This window comes from Exophiala mesophila, assembly GCF_000836275.1.
Source record: "Exophiala mesophila strain CBS 40295 unplaced genomic scaffold supercont1.1, whole genome shotgun sequence".
Taxonomy (NCBI): domain Eukaryota; kingdom Fungi; phylum Ascomycota; class Eurotiomycetes; order Chaetothyriales; family Herpotrichiellaceae; genus Exophiala; species Exophiala mesophila.
In genome coordinates this window covers 481,547-498,878 of record NW_015622504.1, presented here as the reverse complement: position 1 = coordinate 498,878, position 17,332 = coordinate 481,547, and the positions used below count along the sequence as shown (strand labels likewise).

General features: G+C 50.3%; 6 protein-coding genes across 6 annotated transcripts; 5 read left to right on the top strand and 1 right to left on the bottom strand.

The window, feature by feature from the left end:
* Window positions 1–378: 378 nt before the first annotated feature.
* PV10_00161 (uncharacterized protein) lies at window positions 379–2,576 on the top strand (the record flags this gene model as incomplete). The annotated part of the gene is made up of 4 exons (XM_016364203.1): window positions 379–1,023; window positions 1,082–1,276; window positions 1,332–2,050; window positions 2,166–2,576. 4 exons carry the CDS (start codon window positions 379–381, stop codon window positions 2,419–2,421), a joined length of 1,815 nt encoding a protein of 604 aa, XP_016227852.1. The 3' UTR covers window positions 2,422–2,576.
* A 117-nt stretch (window positions 2,577–2,693) lies between these two features.
* On the bottom strand, window positions 2,694–6,176 carry PV10_00160 (uncharacterized protein; the record flags this gene model as incomplete). Its single annotated transcript, XM_016364202.1, has 2 exons — window positions 5,991–6,176; window positions 2,694–5,930 (listed from the first exon to the last, which is right to left on the bottom strand). Exons 1-2 carry the CDS (start codon window positions 6,063–6,065, stop codon window positions 2,694–2,696), a joined length of 3,312 nt encoding a protein of 1,103 aa, XP_016227851.1. The 5' UTR covers window positions 6,066–6,176.
* A 209-nt stretch (window positions 6,177–6,385) lies between these two features.
* PV10_00159 (uncharacterized protein) lies at window positions 6,386–9,407 on the top strand. Its single transcript, XM_016364201.1, has 2 exons — window positions 6,386–7,009; window positions 7,063–9,407. The coding sequence occupies exons 1-2, from the start codon at window positions 6,840–6,842 to the stop codon at window positions 9,179–9,181; spliced, it is 2,289 nt and encodes a 762-aa protein (XP_016227850.1). The 5' UTR covers window positions 6,386–6,839; the 3' UTR covers window positions 9,182–9,407.
* Window positions 9,408–9,980: 573 nt separating this feature from the next.
* Window positions 9,981–11,038, top strand: PV10_00158 (uncharacterized protein). The gene has a single exon (XM_016364200.1). It carries the CDS (start codon window positions 10,349–10,351, stop codon window positions 10,649–10,651), a length of 303 nt encoding a protein of 100 aa, XP_016227849.1. The 5' UTR covers window positions 9,981–10,348; the 3' UTR covers window positions 10,652–11,038.
* A 193-nt stretch (window positions 11,039–11,231) lies between these two features.
* PV10_00157 (uncharacterized protein) lies at window positions 11,232–13,173 on the top strand. The gene is made up of 2 exons (XM_016364199.1): window positions 11,232–12,161; window positions 12,230–13,173. Exons 1-2 carry the CDS (start codon window positions 11,640–11,642, stop codon window positions 12,641–12,643), a joined length of 936 nt encoding a protein of 311 aa, XP_016227848.1. The 5' UTR covers window positions 11,232–11,639; the 3' UTR covers window positions 12,644–13,173.
* A 1,768-nt stretch (window positions 13,174–14,941) lies between these two features.
* PV10_00156 (uncharacterized protein) lies at window positions 14,942–17,089 on the top strand (the record flags this gene model as incomplete). Its single annotated transcript, XM_016364198.1, has 1 exon — window positions 14,942–17,089. The coding sequence occupies one exon, from the start codon at window positions 14,942–14,944 to the stop codon at window positions 17,033–17,035; it is 2,094 nt and encodes a 697-aa protein (XP_016227847.1). The 3' UTR covers window positions 17,036–17,089.
* Window positions 17,090–17,332: the final 243 nt, after the last annotated feature.

Here is a 17,332-nt window from a genome sequence, read left to right as displayed (position 1 = left end):
AAAATGTCAGGATTAGCAGAGTGAGCTATCTCCCAATGACAGTTCCTCATGCCGCCTTAAATCGTATACAGTATGGCTATCGGTTATACAGACACATGACAACGTGCTTTGCAGCTCCCGTTTACGGCCTCAACCCGAAACACCACTATCGTGGCAAGGATGATACTCCAGCCTGTTCCCGGTGGAAATTTCGACCGGTTCATCGTCTTTTTTTCAAGTCCTTGCAGTATAAGAGCAATGCAAAGCCAATGAGTATGGTTCTATGTCCTTGAATACAAGTTAGCCTGACCAGACGTTCGATTCTTTCTCTGAACCTCCACAGTTTCTCTCTCGATAGTGCATTGTCTATCCCCTCCATTTCCTGTTGCGCGTACCGCCATGGCTGACCTTTTGCGGGATGCGCCGTTTGGGCAGTTGGTTCGGCTCATCACCAGGAACGGGTTTCTCGCCTACCCCGACGAGCGTCCAGGCTTCCAGGATGACTGGAATCAAATCGTCTCTAATGTTGCTGAGAAGAAACCCGCGGCGTCTGGCGCTACTGCCAACACACCTCAAGACGCAGGGGTCGCGGACGCCACTCCGCCAGACAAAGAAGACCTTGAGGCTGATCTCCGCCTATCCATCATCCCGACTGCCAGATCTTCTGATGGATCAGTGCGAATCTCCACCAGAACCATCACTCGTGAAGCGACCCGTCCGTTCTCCCGAGAAAGACTCGAAGTCGAACAACAGGAGGCTGCTCAGCGTCAAGAAAGCAGTATCATCATACCCCAAACCACGGAAGAAGGGCTCATACTCGTTACCTGGTATACCACTGACGATCCGGAGAATCCACAGAACTGGAGCAGCAGAAAAAAGGTCTTTGTAGCAACCATTCTCTGCGTCTACACTTTTGCCGTATACGCAGCGAGCGCAATCTACATCTCCGCCATTCCACAGATCATGGAGAAGTTTGTCGTTGGCCAAACGAAAGCTTCCTTGGGTTTGGCCATCTACGTGTTGGGATATGGCCTTGGTCCAATGGTAAGTCGAATCTACACTCAAGAAATGGCAGTATTGATTCAGATTCTCTCACTCATAGATCTTCTCGCCACTGTCGGAGGTCCCTGCTATTGGCCGAAACTTGCCATACATCATCACCTTTGGCTTTTTTGTCATCCTTTGTGTGCCTACAGCACTGGCAAACAGTTATGGTAGTCTGATTGCACTTCGATTCTTGACAGGCTTCGTTGGGAGCCCTGCTTTGGCCACTGGCGGTGCGACAATGAGTGACATGGTATGTTTTCATCACTCTTTGTCTTCTTGGACAGTCACTGATTCGATGTCTTCAGTACGGCCTCTTGAAGCTTCCCTACGCAATGACTGCATGGGTAAGTGCGGCCTTTTCTGGCCCCGCCTTAGGTCCCCTTCTATCCGGCTTCTCCGTCGTCGTCAAAGGATGGCGATGGGCCCTTTGGGAAGTTCTCTGGATGTCTGCCCCCGTCTTTGTTGTCATGTTCCTCCTCATGCCTGAAACCAACGCCGACAACATCCTGTACCGACGTGCTCAACGTCTCCGAAAACTTACGGGAAATGATAACCTCAGATCTCAAGGCGAGATCAACCAAAGGAATACAACAGTCTCCAAAATGATCATTGAACAACTTTGGCTACCAACCGAGATCGCCATTAAAGACCCTGCAATCTTCTTCACAAATCTATACACCAGCCTCATTTACGCAAGATATTACTCGTTCTTCGAGGCTTTCCCCATTGTGTATATCGGCATTTACGGCTTCAACCTGGGCCAGCTGGCGCTCATCTTCCTTTGTATCACGGTTGGAACCGTTCTGGGAATCGCAATCTACTGTGCGTATGTCTATTGGTATCTGGAGCCGGACATCAAAAAGCATGGTCTTCGGGCGCAAGAGCACCGACTTGTCCCTGCCCTCGTCGCCGTCTTTCTTCTTCCCGTAGGCCTCTTTTGGTATGGATGGACTCAAAGAGCCAGCATCCACTGGTTTGTGGGGCTCCCGGGCTTGACTCTCTTCCCCTTGGGATCATTTGTTCTGTAAGTACGCTCCCGACAATATGCGTCTGACATTGCTTGCGGGATTGGATTTTGGTGGTGCCCAAGGCCCAATCCTAATCAATCTTTATCACGGTTCTTACTGACTCGCCAATAGGTTCCAATGCATCTTTATGTATCTACCTCTCTCATACCCTCAGTACTCTGCCTCGCTCTTCGCCGCCAATGATCTCTGTCGTTCCGCCCTCGCCGCCGGAGCTGTCCTCTTCGGCCATCCTCTCTACGTCAACCTGGGGGTTCCCAAAGGCATCAGCGTTCTTGGAGGTCTGACGGTCGCTGGTGTCATAGGTATTTGGGCTATCTGGTACTATGGAGCCGATCTGAGAGCAAGGAGCCGATTTGCACAGAAGTGAAAAAGCATTGCAACTGGCGAAAAACATCATAGCCTCCCCTTCTTCCCACAGAACGTGGGGATACTTCCATTGACTGAGAAGGGAGTTGATCGTGAGATTCAATGAGACGGAAGAAGTATAATGTATAATTTCAGTGTGTAAAGACTATCCACAACCAGTGGGAAAATCTACATGATTCGCTCTATTTTCCAGTCGCTGAGCTCTCAGAGCCAGACCTTTTGCCCACTTTAGTACTTTTCTGTACACGTATCCTCTTGATGAGAGTGGCCTTGTTACAGGAACCCAGACCTGTTGCCCACTTTAGTACTGTTCTGTACACGTATCCTCTTGATGAGAGTGCCCTTCTTGTGGTCACTCTTTTCCCCGATCTGCGAGAATTGGGTAGCCTTATCATGGTGCCCGGGAGGCTTTCCACCCGCATTGCCCACTTTGGTACTGTTCTTTACACGTATCCCCTTGAAGAGAGTGCCTTTCTTGTGGTCACCCTTTTCCTCGATCTGCGAGAGTTTGATAACCTTATCATGGTACCCGGGAGGCTTTCCCCCCGCATTCTGGGGAGTGTAATCATACGTCCGAACAAGATCTGCTGCATGAGCAACCCTAGTGACCCACAATTGGTTGGCTGGCTTCTCAAGGAAGGCACTCACGTCTGCATCGCTGGGCCAGCCCAACGGTTGGCACAGCTGGCGAGCAGTGTCGATTTGCTCCCGAGTTGTAGGAAGAGGTGTTGTAAACCACAGGGCGTCAGGATCCTGCGGTGGAGCGCCTTCGCTACCTTCGAGGAAAAGCCGGATCATGCAAAGCAATTCATGCACCCTAGAAAGATATTCCATCGAAGGGAGACCTTCGTCCGGGGCAGGAGTAATCAAAGGATGGGTCTTTGGACCACCCTGAAATATGTCCATGTTGTCGTTGAGCCATTTCAGCACGGATATCAGGTCTGGGACATCATTTGCAGAGATGATGGCCTGCACCAGTGATTTGAGATCCCTGACCTCGGGCACGAGCAATGGTGGCTTCGAATTCAACTGCGTGAAATCATGTCCGCAGATGGCATGTGCAAAGAGGATCTTTAATGATCGGATGACAGACAGAATTTTCCCAGAATATGTTTCCGGACGCAAAGTAAGCTCGACAATGTTCGCAGCCAATCTGAAGGTGTCAATGTCTGGCTGAATAGTCGAGTTCTGCATCGATGAAAATGTAAACATCCTCGTAAAATTTCGTAAAACCCTGAGTTTGATTTCAAAGTGAGAAAATTTCCCGGCGTTCGCGCTCATATTCGTGATAGCGATTAGGTCATGGACTCCCCGGAGAAAACCATTCCACACAATGGTATCGGGTTTATCTGCCAGCCGTAACAACTCTTCTGCGTATGTAATGGGATAGCAGGACTTCAGTTGCCCCGACTCCCAACGCTGAAGCTTGTACTCGGTCGGTCCGATTGCGCTGGCTGGTAGTCGAAGAACAGGATGGTCACTCAGCGCAAACCTGCACAAGAGGCGCATGAAGGAGGCCCAGAGTTGGGGTCTCAGGTTGTGGAGCATTTGTGCAAGAGACTGTCGGGGGTATTTCTCGGCGTGAAGTAGCATATCGCTGATAACTTCACTCAAAGCAGAATCTTGAATATACCTGAAACCGGCCTCGAGGCTATCGGCGTAGTCCAGCAAGTCACAGAGCATTCCTCCGGCAGGTTTGATACCTTCCCTCAACATTTCCTCGTAGAACTCGTCCGCCGTCGGGATCTTGCGCTCCACATAAACCATTTGATTGAAGTCTGGGGGCTCTTCGAAAGTCTCCAACAGATCGCCTGGAAAGTGTTTCCGAGCCTCGTCAGAGTCGGTCAGGACCGTTCTGGTCATCAGCTTGCCCAGCATGGCATAGTAAAGCTTCCTCTGCCGGCCTCCAGGGTTAGAGTTTTTCAGATAGGCACAAAATGCTGCCCATGCTTCCAACCTCGTTCGGGTTGCCTGAATACGAGCATACCATAAGTCATGTTCAGGTTGTACTTCATCTTTCTTTGTTTTCATCGGAGGTGACAATAGCCATGGAAAGGGTGGCCTTCGCAGAACAGCTCGAGTCTGGATAGTTGGGCTTTTATCAGTATCCCAACCTGCTAGCGCTGAAGCAGTTTGTTCCCAAGAGGCATGAGAATATCCAGCTTCCGACATACGGCGCAAGAGTTTGCTAGTCCGGCTCTCTTGCCCGGGGTACTCAAGATCCTCTTCTATACCAAGCTTGTCCTCTCGCCAAGGGGGCCAAGACAAAGATTTCGCCCCTGCCCATGCCCGTTCTTCTGGAGTTTTCTTGTGGAGTAGTTGAACCTTAATCAAGGCTCGGAAGCCTTCTCTCGTCACAGGTAGTGAAGGTTGAAAAGAGAGCATCATTCGAACAAGCGCAAGCTGTGCGTTCTGCTGCAACAGATATGAGTTGAAAGCATTTCTCCTGGGAACAAGTGAAAGAAGAGTGAGGAAACGGTTGAAAACGTGCGTCAGTCTTCTCACCTCATGCTTGCCGGCATCTCGTCCCTTGTAGTGGTATGAAAAGAGATGTCCAATGATGAAAACGATATCGGGGATCTGTTCTGGAGACACATGACGAGCATGACGTAGAAGTCGAACAACAAGGCAAACTCTCGTCACCCATGAGAAGCCACGGTAACTAAGAAGCTCTGCACGTAATGTGTCGCAAAGTTGCCGGAGGCCTAAGGGACTGATTGACCCTGCTCTGAGCATTTGCAGAAGTACCAACTTTGAAATTCGTCTCCCCTCACCACGCTCACGAAAATCCTTGTGTAATGCAGCATACCTATTGATTGCGATGTCTATCGAGGAAGCGGACAATATCCAAGACCAACACGCGACGTCGCAAGCATCGAACCGAGCTTCTGCCAGCCTCTCAACGGCGGTATTGTCAAAGGTCTGTTGTATTGCCTTTGAAAGGAGGGCCTGCTGGTGGGGGGTTTCGTCTTGGTCTAAGAGCGGCTGCACATTTTGCATGTATGAGATTAAGACGCTCCGAGTGCGACTGTCAGATCGAAAGGAGGTTGAAGCGGGAGTTGTCGATGTAGTGTCAAGAAGGTTTACTTCCCAACGAAGTACATTGGTGTAAGACAAGTCAATCTTTCGAGGATTCTCCCGAACGGAAAACAGATTTATGTCAGTGTGTTGCTTGGACCGCCGCCGGCGTCGGGTTGCATTATGATCTCGATCATCAAAGCCTGGAAGGTCTTCCAAGTCGACCTCTGTGGCTTCGTATGTCTCACGGACGTCTTCTGCGATTTCGTCTAGCTCGCGATCGATTGGCCCCTCAGAGCTCTGTCGTACTACTGAGGAGACGGGTTGTTTCAAGAATGAGAGAAATGAAGCATCGTCAGAGCCCTCACGTCGGATGCTTAAAGGATCGTGGACGGGAGGAAGGTGGTTGGTTCTAGATTTTTTGGTCGATGATGAACTAGGTCGCGATGTGCATGGTTGCAGACCAGGAGGGCCGCCCGATATACATGGCCGCTGTGCCAGTTGCGGCATGTCAGTCAAAGAGTCACCCAAACCCAAGTGGACTGTACTGACCTCACGAGTTCTGCTCAACACATGCTGTGGAGAGCGACCTAGCCGTCTTATAGAAAATGCCCTGACTCTGATCATCCATCGAAGTGAGTAAGTGAACAACGATCACCAAGTGCGCCGGCAGGGCATCTCCGGGCCTGAGTCAATGAACGAGAAAGTAAAGGAGGCTGTCAAGAGCTCATCAAGAAATTAAATATGCCTGCGATGGGTTTGCGTCGAAGGAGGAAATACTCCTAGGACCCCAATGCGGATTTATATTTATCCGTGACCCCCGAAACGCCAAGACGTTAATATGAAGGAATTGATCCCTTAGCGCATTGCTAGCGTCACTGGCGGCTCTAAATGGTCATCCTGGCCATCTCCGTCGTGTGGACTTCAAACTCGGCTTCTGTCCCATTCAGTTCTCAAGTTCTTGTCGCGACCAGATTCAAAATACACAAGTCGCCATCGAGCCATAATTTCCGATCACTGCCTGTACACATCACAGTCAGACGATTCCTCTCAGAGCTTTTTCTAAGTACGGCAACGATCCAGCCTATTCTCTTCTTCTCTGCCTCATTCAGCTGCGCGTCTTGAACAACATTCGCAGTGCCCGCAGTTAACCCTTCGCTTCCTGATCGCCCAAGTATTTCCCCCAGATCCGAGTACCCACAACCCGAGCACCTCAGCATACTCTTCGTGGATGACAACCTCTTGGTGGTGTACCAAGGACAAATGTATACATTGCACCAAAAACGTCGCCAGCTTTGCAGACCTTGACGATCCATCTCCGGCTGCGTCACCTGTTCGATATCATTAATCCACTAGTCGGCACGTAGAGTCAACGCGCACCTACGCGTGGCGCAAGTCACCATGGCTCAAGTCAACGGATTCTCCCCCGACGACGACACGGTGGCAGTCGTCACTTCCCATTTAGGCAAGCGAAAAAGAACAGTGTCTCCTGAACCGAACCCTGCACATGAGAAACAAACAGATTCTTCGCTTCAGAGTGCTTTACAAAGCATTCTACAAGTGTTTCGCGAGTGAGTCTGCCCTATTTATCATGCCGATCCTGTCCATCCTAACTTCTTGACAGAAATGACACCACCCCATCACTCTTGAAACATCCACTTCATACCCCTGTGGCCGATAGTCCCGACACGAAAAGAACCCGTTTGAATGCCAAAGACTCGGGTGACAGTATTGAGAGTCGCATCCTAGCTGGGTCTTACTCTTCACTCGACTCCCTGACCAAGGATGTGAAGATCGTCCAGGCGGCAATTCTGGAGACAATCTCGGCTTCTCCTGTGAACGGCGATGAGCAATACCATGTATCTCGTCACCCAGACACCAAGGACAAACTCTCCAATCTGGTACAACTACTTGAAATATTCACACAGCAACCTTCGAAGCTCGTAAATGGCAAGGCTGTCGAGGCTGTCGAAGATGAATGGTCCAACCAAGACAACTCTAGTGGTCGAATGGGCCAGATACTGTCTCTACGAACGCAAATCAACGGTCGACCACATTTCCTATATTCAGGTCTTGCATCTGATCAAACAGCCGAGTCTCCCTCGCTTGATACAACCCCCCAGATCAAGGATACTGGGCTTCCCAATGGACTGGAGGTGACAGACTTTGCATTGTTAAAGGCTGCTCGGACATCTGGAAAGATCATGAAGCGCAAGTTTGGCGAGGTGTTTCATTCTAATCATATTGGCACAATGTCTCGGAAATTTGATTCTCCAAAAGCAACTGGCTTACGAACCAACACTTTACGATTTTCAACTCGACCTAGATACTGGGATCAGAATCCTAACCCTGGCGACTACAAGGACACCAAACTGGAGACTGGCTCATGGTTGTCTTATGGTTCCAACAGCTCGATCTATCAATCCAAAACAACAGGTGGTGATTTACAGCCCGCCAATGGCATTCCGAATGAATCATTGTGGACTCCATCAGGCACTGACGACCTCTTCACTTCTGCCTATTCGTCTTTTGCGCCTGCATCTGACAATTCGCTCTCGGTTCCCTCGTTGCGTGAACGTGGCCAGGCTTGGTGGCGCGAACATGGCAATGAAAGATTATCAACTATATTTTCAGCGGACAAAGGACCAGGACAGTCACTAAGAGAATCATCTGAAAAGGGCGAAGAATCCTCGGATGTGGATGAGTTTGCGGACCTTGTTGCCGAGTTCACTTCAATGGAAGACGAGGATCTGGCTGAGACGACCGAAGAGGCTAGCGACATCGACACAGTATTACAGGAATTGTCCGAGTTGATTGAAATCTTGGCGTCACACCAAAAAGCGCGAGCTCTTAATCCTCCCAGCAAACTCTCCTCGCCAACGCAGCCGTCAGAAGTTGAAGTTGGTGTATACGAGATGCTTCGGGGTCAACTCAGCATACTGGTGGGAACCTTACCTCCCTATGCGGTGGCCAAGCTCAATGGAGATCAGCTCGCGGAGCTCAACATATCCACCAAAATGCCAGTTGAGGTACCGGCCTATGCAGGTACTGGACAGGTTGATGACTTCGTCCTGAAACGGCAGAGGGCGTCATTGGCGGCAACCTCGGCAGCCAGCCGCTCAGGTGCAGCATCGCACCCTCGACAAGGATATACACAGGGTCAGACTGTCACAAATCCGTACAATGGGCAAACTCGAAATTATAACCCGTCAATTCCAGCTAGTGCTGGGTACGGAGCGAGGAACACGACCAACTACCAGACTCCGACAGCACCACGACCTGGCTTTAATCAAACGCCGTATCAAGCGCAGACTGTGCCATATAGTAATAGGCCGACGATACAACAATTCCAGCGGCCAATCCAGCAAAATGGATATGTCAGCAACGCGAATGGACCTCCGGCGTCGTATGCGCAGGCTCAACCGCCCGGATTTGCTCAGCGGCCAAGTCAGCCAGGGTATCAACAACGTGCTCAACAAGGTGCCATTACGAGTGCAGGGCGATCTGCATCACCGCAGAAGCCTCTGACCAATGGACAAATATATCCAGCCAGAGGAGGCCCATCAAATCAGTATCTTTTCCCACGTCAAGCCTCTGGTACACCAAGCACACCCGCTGGGGTCGTTCAAGCACCGAACAGTGATGCAAGTGGACATAACATCTCTGCAGCGATGGCCAAAACAGCGCAACAGTCACTGTCTCCGGGGGTCAATCTTTCTCAAACGGTGGAAGTCTCGCGATGAAATGGGGAAGGCGACATGTTTTTGCAAAAGTTTGAGACGCTGTAACATTATTGATTTCTGCTGCTTATCCAAGCTATCATTACTAGACCTGTTTTTAACAACGATGATTGAAGCTTGGGTTGCATTGCATAACATATTGCTGCAAGTATCAAGGAATCTTCTTTTTTTCATCATGTCGGTTGAATGTGTATATTGCAAAGCACTCGAATAATTTCTAGGACAGCCAATTCATGTGGCAATACGGAGATGAAGTGGCGTATAGCGTCTTATCAATTAATACACGTGATTGGACTGTGTGAGGCGACCTTGTGAGACAGACGTTGACAGACAAAATGCGCCTAAGTATCTAAACGAGTGTCTAAAGTGCAAATATTACGTCAAGAAGCCTGCGCCATCGGGAGTCTCTGGGAGGCATCCTTGTCTTGCTCACAAACAAGAGATACGGGCACTACGGGGCAACGATCTCTGTAGATAGGTGGTATGCACATGTATGTCAGGCGGTAGCGAGGTTGGGATCAAGGTGATATCTTGGATCACCCTTGTATACGGATCAGGTTCGCCTAGCGAGACAAAGAGCATGAATATTACCTTTTATTAGCTCCAACACCTAGGGTAAGATTGGCCCAGTCGATTGTATCTTGCCCAGCCACCCCAGGCGAACGGGATGATGTCGTCCAAGTCTTGCAGCGAGGCATAATCAAGGAAATGTGGATGAATCCACTTCTGCAGCACAGTCAGGGTGCTGGTGCCCTTCCTGCCCTTCCTGACCAGGTTGTGTGTTTTTGTATATGAAGCATCCGTTTAGGCTGACCGTGAGACGAGTGTCAGGAACTTTGTGCTCGTCTCGTGTCGTGAAAGATATCAAGTCGGTGGTGAGTGCCACTTGACCGGTCGTCGGCTATCTCTTTGTGCCCTGTTCCACCTTGCTGGTGTTCGCCTAGTTCAGTCATCTGACTTCTCTGTTGGGAGCCTCAAATTGCCTTTTCCGAGATTGGAGGCGACATATATTCTCGATCGCCGTCTTGAGGGAATTTAATCGCCTCAGAGGGAAACCCCAGTTTCTACAGCTTCGTATCCTAAAGCCAAGATACACCAGCGGTCGCACATCAACCACAAAAGATTTAAGCACGAGTATCCTCAAATTTGAAGCATCCGCACGCAATCAACATGTGTTTTGGGGGATATAGAGATGACGACCGGGTGATTATTCGACGACGAGAGTACCGTCCATCACACTCAAGGTCGCGTGAATATGTGTCGCGGCCAGAAGTGGCGACATACCGACGAGAAACGGTGACGCGCCGATCGACATCGGCGCATCGACCCAGCCATGATCATCATCGGCACCACCACAACGATCATTTTGATCACCACCATGATCACCACGATCATCACCATGACTCGCCGCGACGCAGTGGGAGCCGAACACGCATTGTGAGGGAGGAGCGAAGGAGCCGACAATACAGCTGATGAGTGACGATTCACGACGATGATGATGAGAATGATAATGATGATGTGATGGAGACTTTGAGATTTCTCGACGCCATGTTTACTGATGAGACATGAGTCCGGTCCTTGTATCTACAGCAGATATTTTGGCTTCTTTGTTTGTATAAGGAGAAAATGTGATACTTGAGAGATTATGAACAGACATGCATCTAAGAATAAGTGCCTCTAGTACCTATGGACAAGAATCTTGAAAATGATGTTGATGATGGGGGACGACGATGGTTTGGTGTTGGTAGGCAAGCAACCAACTGTTGGGGCTGAGATGCCTTCAGTTAAAGGGTTCTACTTAGGTGTGTCGACTGCCTTCAAACAGGCACGAATTAGGTCAGGATATACTTATTAAGTTACCTAAGTAGAGAATACTTACAGCCACCTACGACCTTTAACTACCGACCCTATGAAACCGCCCGAGGGCCCTCAACCACCCTCAATAGCCCTCTACCCCTCCATATCTGCCAATGATGACTGCGGGGACACGAAAAAGTCCCCTCCACCTCATCTCATCTACCAAAGAATCTGCACTCCGCATGTGCATCTTGGGACCCTCGACCTTCCAGTGTCTGAAGAGTCCAAGCTCCCCTAGCACATTCCACATACGTCATGGGCTTTTGCATTCCACCACGACTTCGATAGCTTGCCACGACTTGCTTGGGTGCCATCATCCTCCTTGTGGAACCCAATCCGGGCTCGAGCTGGCTATGTCTAGTCCATGCTTTCCACCTCTCCCCCAAACCTGAGAGCTTGCGACTTTTGTCTTGGACATCACACCTTTTGATTGCTGTGTTGAATTCGTCTCCCAGCAGTATTTTCCAATTCTTCGTATCAGACTTTATACAATCGATTACTCTACTGATTGCCTCGAGCAGACTTGAAGTTGACCTTCAATTCCGGCGTGCCACCTCAACCCCACATTGACAAGCTCATACCCAGCTACCTCCCGCGAGCCATCATGAACCGCGCACTTTCCATCCGCTCTCGCAAGAAGGATGACCATGCGAAAGCAGCATCCAAACATACCTTCTCCATCTCGACTCTCCGCGGTACCACACAGGCCGAGCTGTCCAAGAAACTCTACAAGTTGATCAAGACTGAGAATCATGCCATTACCGCTTACGAGACTGCCGGCCGTGAGCGGCTCTCGATTGCTTCGCAGCTGTCTGATTGGGGTGAGTCGACCAACGACGACTCCGTTTCCGACATCAGCGACAAGATCGGTGTCATTCTTTCCGAGATTGGCGAGCAAGAAGATCTCTTTGTCCAGAACCTCGAGGACTATCGCGCCATCCTAAAACAAATCAGGAACATTGAGAGCAGCGTCCAACCCAGCCGTGACCAAAAGGCCAAGATTAGTGATGAGATTCAAAAACTCAAGTACAAGGAGCCATCCAGCCCCAAGCTGGTCACCCTCGAGCAGGAGCTTGTTAGAGCCGAAGCACAGAACTTGGTTGCAGAGGCTCAACTCACAAACATTGTAAGTTACACCAGCCATCATCAAACAATCATGTAAGCGCTCGCTCACTAATTCTACCCACTCCACAGACTCGTCAAAAAATCAAGGAAGCTTACGACGTACACTTTGCCGCCACCATCGAACGTGCTGAGAAGCAGATTATCCTAGCCCGATACGGCCGACGCCTGCTCAACCTACTTGACGACACCCCGGTGGTTCCAGGCGACGTGCGCCAGCCATTCCCCCATCCCGCGGAAGCCCGCCAAATTCTTACCGACGCCGAACAGGAACTCCAATCCTGGCAGCCCAACCTCGAACCCATTCAGACCAACGCGAGCGGCCTGGGCTCCAACCTGATGCCCACCGAGGACCTGAGCACCCGTGCCACTAGCGACGCCGGGACAGAGCAACCCGATGTCACCAGCCCAGGAGCCACCTCGATTCACAACCAGTCCACTGAGCCACAAGGTCAAGGCGCGAGACTGGAGCAGGCCGCCGCTTAGGAGACGGATCGTTGGAAGAGGCACAGCAACGCGAGCGCCACCAGTGCGACCAGTGTGGAGAGTACGTGGAGACACGTGGGAGATGACGTGCACAGCTGGAGGCAGGGCACAAAGTACGAGTTCAGGAAATAGGTTTCCGGGTGGGCGCCCAAGATGGTGTAGCCAACGGTGCGGACGACGAGGTTGCCAGAGGCAGCGTGGTACGATGTGACACTGTGTGCTAGGGAATTCCAGTCAGTGGTTCTCAGCGCATTGTGTCGAACTGTGTTGGGTCTGGATTTTGTGTTTCAAGTCATGTTTGAGGAATTCGGCCAGGTCTCAGGACTATAGGTGAACTCAGCACCCATATGGGTGGCAGTGAGTGTAAGTCTGCATGCGTCGATGATACCTTGCTGTAGAGGAAGGGGAAGAGCAAAATGCATACGAAAAGAGGTTGAGGGTTATGAAGTGTTAGAAGTCCAGAATATATTGCGCGTAGTCTCGCTATCAGTTTTGCTTTTGTCTCGTATTTGCACAATTGGACTATTGTGGCATCTATCCTTCCTGTTCATCGCTCGCTATATCATGCGTATCAGTTTCCAAGTGAGAATTATCCAATGTCGCATGTCTATGACGTACTTAGTGGCGCTGGCATTTTGAAGGTGCGGGACAAATTCGACCCACCGGTTAGTACCTACATACCTAGCTACGAGTATTATTTCATTAAATGATTGTTGATTGGATTAATTCCAGAGATGTTTGACAAGTATGTATTCTAATAAGTTCTAGGGGTCTCAGTCTCACTTGGACATGGTTGATGCCTCTGTTCCGCAGAAAAAGGGTTTACTCCTCTTCTCGAAACTTATGCCTGAACCATGGGTATGGAAGGTCGATCTCTAAATATTCATCGTATTTAATATTTTATCGTCATCGTTGTTGTTGAAGGCTCAGCGGGTGGACAGGATGTACGGTTGATTCACTGGTGTTTGCTTGTAGCCCACACACCTCCAGTACAATCTGTAAACTCCAATTCAAAATCCAATCTGCATCAATATCCGTCCGGGCCAGGATAGAAAGATCTAACAGGCGAGCGAGACCATTAAGTACAACACAAAGAGAGTCTGAGGTGATTGTTACTCTTGTTCACGGAAGTGGCAGAGCCCGAGAAACTGTTACTGTTCTGGCACCAAGTAACTACCTTAGGCGAGAACCTCCCCGATCACCCATCCCTCGCTCCCCTGCTCCCTCCCCACGCCAGCACTAGACAAGGATCTCTAGGGGAAGATGAACCATTAAAATGTGGTCGGCACATCGCCCACCCGTGCCCTACCAGACTTGCCAGGTGTTCCAGGTTACTACTATGTACCTCATAGAAGTCTCGGAAGCTATTTGGATTACTTCGCTTCGATCTACTTAGTCTACTGTTAATAACGAAGAATGGGGCTCTACTACTTAGGAGGATCGATCTCCTCGGCTCGATGCTTGGTTATCAGCGTCACCTTGCGGTTAGAAGGGAAGGATTTCCCAGCATATCCGTAGGCGAGACCCCCTAACTGGCCTCCCCTGCCGTAGCGCATCCCCCGCCACAGTGGGCATTTGGTAGAGAAGCAGAGGAAGCTTCTACCGCCGTACATACCTTACACTCTTGGAACGGTCTGGTGAACCAACACGCAATGTGTAGGCTGTAGAGTAGGAGTAGGTACGTACATGCTCGTATGTCTAGGTACGCATATGGTATGCATGTAATTAAAAAATAGTGCACGAATCAGACCTTATCAATAACTCTCCCGCAAACTAAAGGTTAGATCTCACGTCAGGGTCAAAGTCAAGACCTCGCTTGCACGATGACCACATACCCATAAAAGCGCCCGGCCGTTTTCGTGCAGAATCCTATACTCCGTAATCCTTGATGGATCATACTATTCTCCATTTCTATGATAAGTACGAGCTCGACATCCCATTATTACAAGTTTTTGGGATCTAACCGCCGAATTCCTTTCTAACTTGGGTGGGTGGAAGTCTTGTCTGTCCATACAACTTAATTAGACTATTCTTTCCTTATTCAAAGGTCAGAAATCTCGTTTCCCTGCACGCGGTTTCATCATTTGCCCCTTCGGTTTGTGGTTGACCCTGGGAGCCAGTATCCCGACTCTTCACGTCTCAGAGCCACCACCAGTCTGGCAGACATAATCCCAAAAAAGGGCTCAACGCAAATCGACTTAAAATTCGCGAGATGCACCATTGATTTGCTTTGACTTGCTCAGCCCACCGGATTCGTCACCAGAGACGTCCAACACCACTTCGGCCGTCATCGTCACCATGAGACACCTGATCCTGCTGGCCGTCGCCGCCTTGGTCGTCCATTATATCGTCAACTATGCCCTTTGTTTCCGCCGCAACTTGAACAAGGCGAAACGGTCGGGCATTCCTTATATCATCGCTCCAGTCTATGCTATCAATTCGTTCTGGCTGGTCACCAATCGTCTATGGTTGCCCCTCTTAGCCAAACTGCCACGGAAGTGGACAAAGTCAATCGATTACTGTCTGCCAGACTTTCCATTTCGCTGCAGCATCGAGATCTTCCAGAGGACAGGATATGAAACTTTTCTCGTCGTCTCCCCCGGAGGAAATATCTTGCATACGGCTGAGCCGGCGGTTATCAGTCAAATCACCACTCGGAGAACCGATTTCCCAAAGCCAATCCATATCTACCGTGCGCTGGATGTGTATGGGAAGAACGTGGTCTCGACCGAGGGCGGAACCTGGCGTCGGCACCGCAAGGCCACCAGCCCACCCTTCACCGAGAAGAACAACCATCTCGTCTGGGCCGAAACGATCGATCAAGCCAGCAACATGCTTGCTTCATGGTTGGGTCCGGACGGCAAAGGAAACCAGACCGTACATCGGGTCATGGATGACACTATGCGTCTGAGCCTTTACGTCATCAGTCGAGCTGGCTTCGGCAGGAAATTGAAATGGCCAGCGGCAGACTCCAAGGTCGACGTCGATGACAACTACGTAGACCTCTCCAAGATCCAGAACCACCAGGATGACATGGATGCGGGCCACTCGATGAGTTACACATATGCCCTGCACTGTTTGCTGGACAACATTCTATTGCAACTGGTGATGCCGCGCTGGTTGATGGCACGATTGCCCGTCAAGGCAGTCAGAAAGGCCAACGAGGCCTATACAGAATGGGGGAATTATATGAAAGAGGCCGTGTCGTCCAAAAAGGCCTCGCTCAAGAAGTCAGACGGGGGCAAAGAATCGATGGACATCCTTGGTCAGTTGGTCAAGGGCCAAGTGGCCTCAGAGGGCGTTAAGAATGCCAAAGATCACACTCTGACTGACACGGACATTGAAGCAAATGTTTTCATATTAATTCTAGCTGGACATGAGACTGCTGCCAATTCAATACACTTTGCATTGGTCTACCTTGCGCTCCATCCACAGTATCAGGTCGGCGTGCACAAGGACCTTGATCGAATCTTTCAGGGGAGAGCGCCATCTGAATGGGATTATGATCGCGATCTCCCCGGGCTCTTTGGTGGTATGGTTGGTGCGGTACTTGCTGAAGAACTGCGACTGGTCCCTCCTGTGGTTGGGATTCCCAAGTCGACTATGGGAGTTGGAGAGCAAACCCTGACCGTGGACGGCAAGACCTGTACGGTGCCGAGTGATACTTACATCAACCTTGCCATCACAGCTTCTCAAAGAAACCCTAAATACTGGCCTGCTGGCAAGCCCATTTTCCCTGGAGGGAGGCCTGTCCACCCCAAGTCTAATTTGGACAACGATTTGGAAGAATTCAGGCCAGATCGGTGGTTACTCGACGAGAACAGAGATGCCCAAACGACGTCGCAAACAGCAACGCCACAGGGCAAGGAGATGCCTGATGAAGTCGTCGCAGGTGATGGCTTAGGTATCAATGAAGCAGCAGATACGTCGGAGCACCTGTTCCGCCCGGTCAGAGGGTCGTACCTGCCGTTTAGTGATGGCTATCGTGCGTGTTTAGGAAGGCGCTTTGCTCAAGTGGAAGTCCTGACCGCTCTTGCCGTGTTGTTACAGAATCACTCGGTCGAACTTGCCGTAGACGATTGGGCCAGCGACGAAGAAGTAATTGAGATGGATCAAGATGCTCGAGCAGAAGTCTGGCAGAAGGCGGCATCCCACGCCCGGAACCTGATGCTCAATGGCCTCGCCGTCATCATTTCTCTGCAAATGCGCACAGGACATGTTGCCATGCGATTTGTGCCTCGAGGGCAGGAGAAGTTCCCTAATAATGTCGATGAGATCTGGAAGAGCAATCACCCCGAATTGCAAACACTCCATGAACCCAACCAGGACTGGGTTTATTGGACCGAGGGACGACCCTCACGCTCTGGCCGGGTGGTTAAGCGGGACAAGTAGATGGTAGACGTGACGTTTGCTTTTTTTTTTTAACTCAGTACCAAGGTACCAGCTACCTACCTACTGTACAGTACCATGTCTTAGGAGGTAGAGCCCCGTGATCCCTCTATCTCTTCACGTCTCAAACATGATCCATGTCCAATATCTACATAGGCGTGTTACCAAGGTCTGGCCAGACATGAAGCTTCTTCTTGGTCCGAATTAGTGTGCAGGTGCCATGCCTAAGCGGGATTTGTTGGCCTGATCTGAGTCGCTGCCTCATCTGACCATTTTGGGATTTAATGCATGCCGCCAACC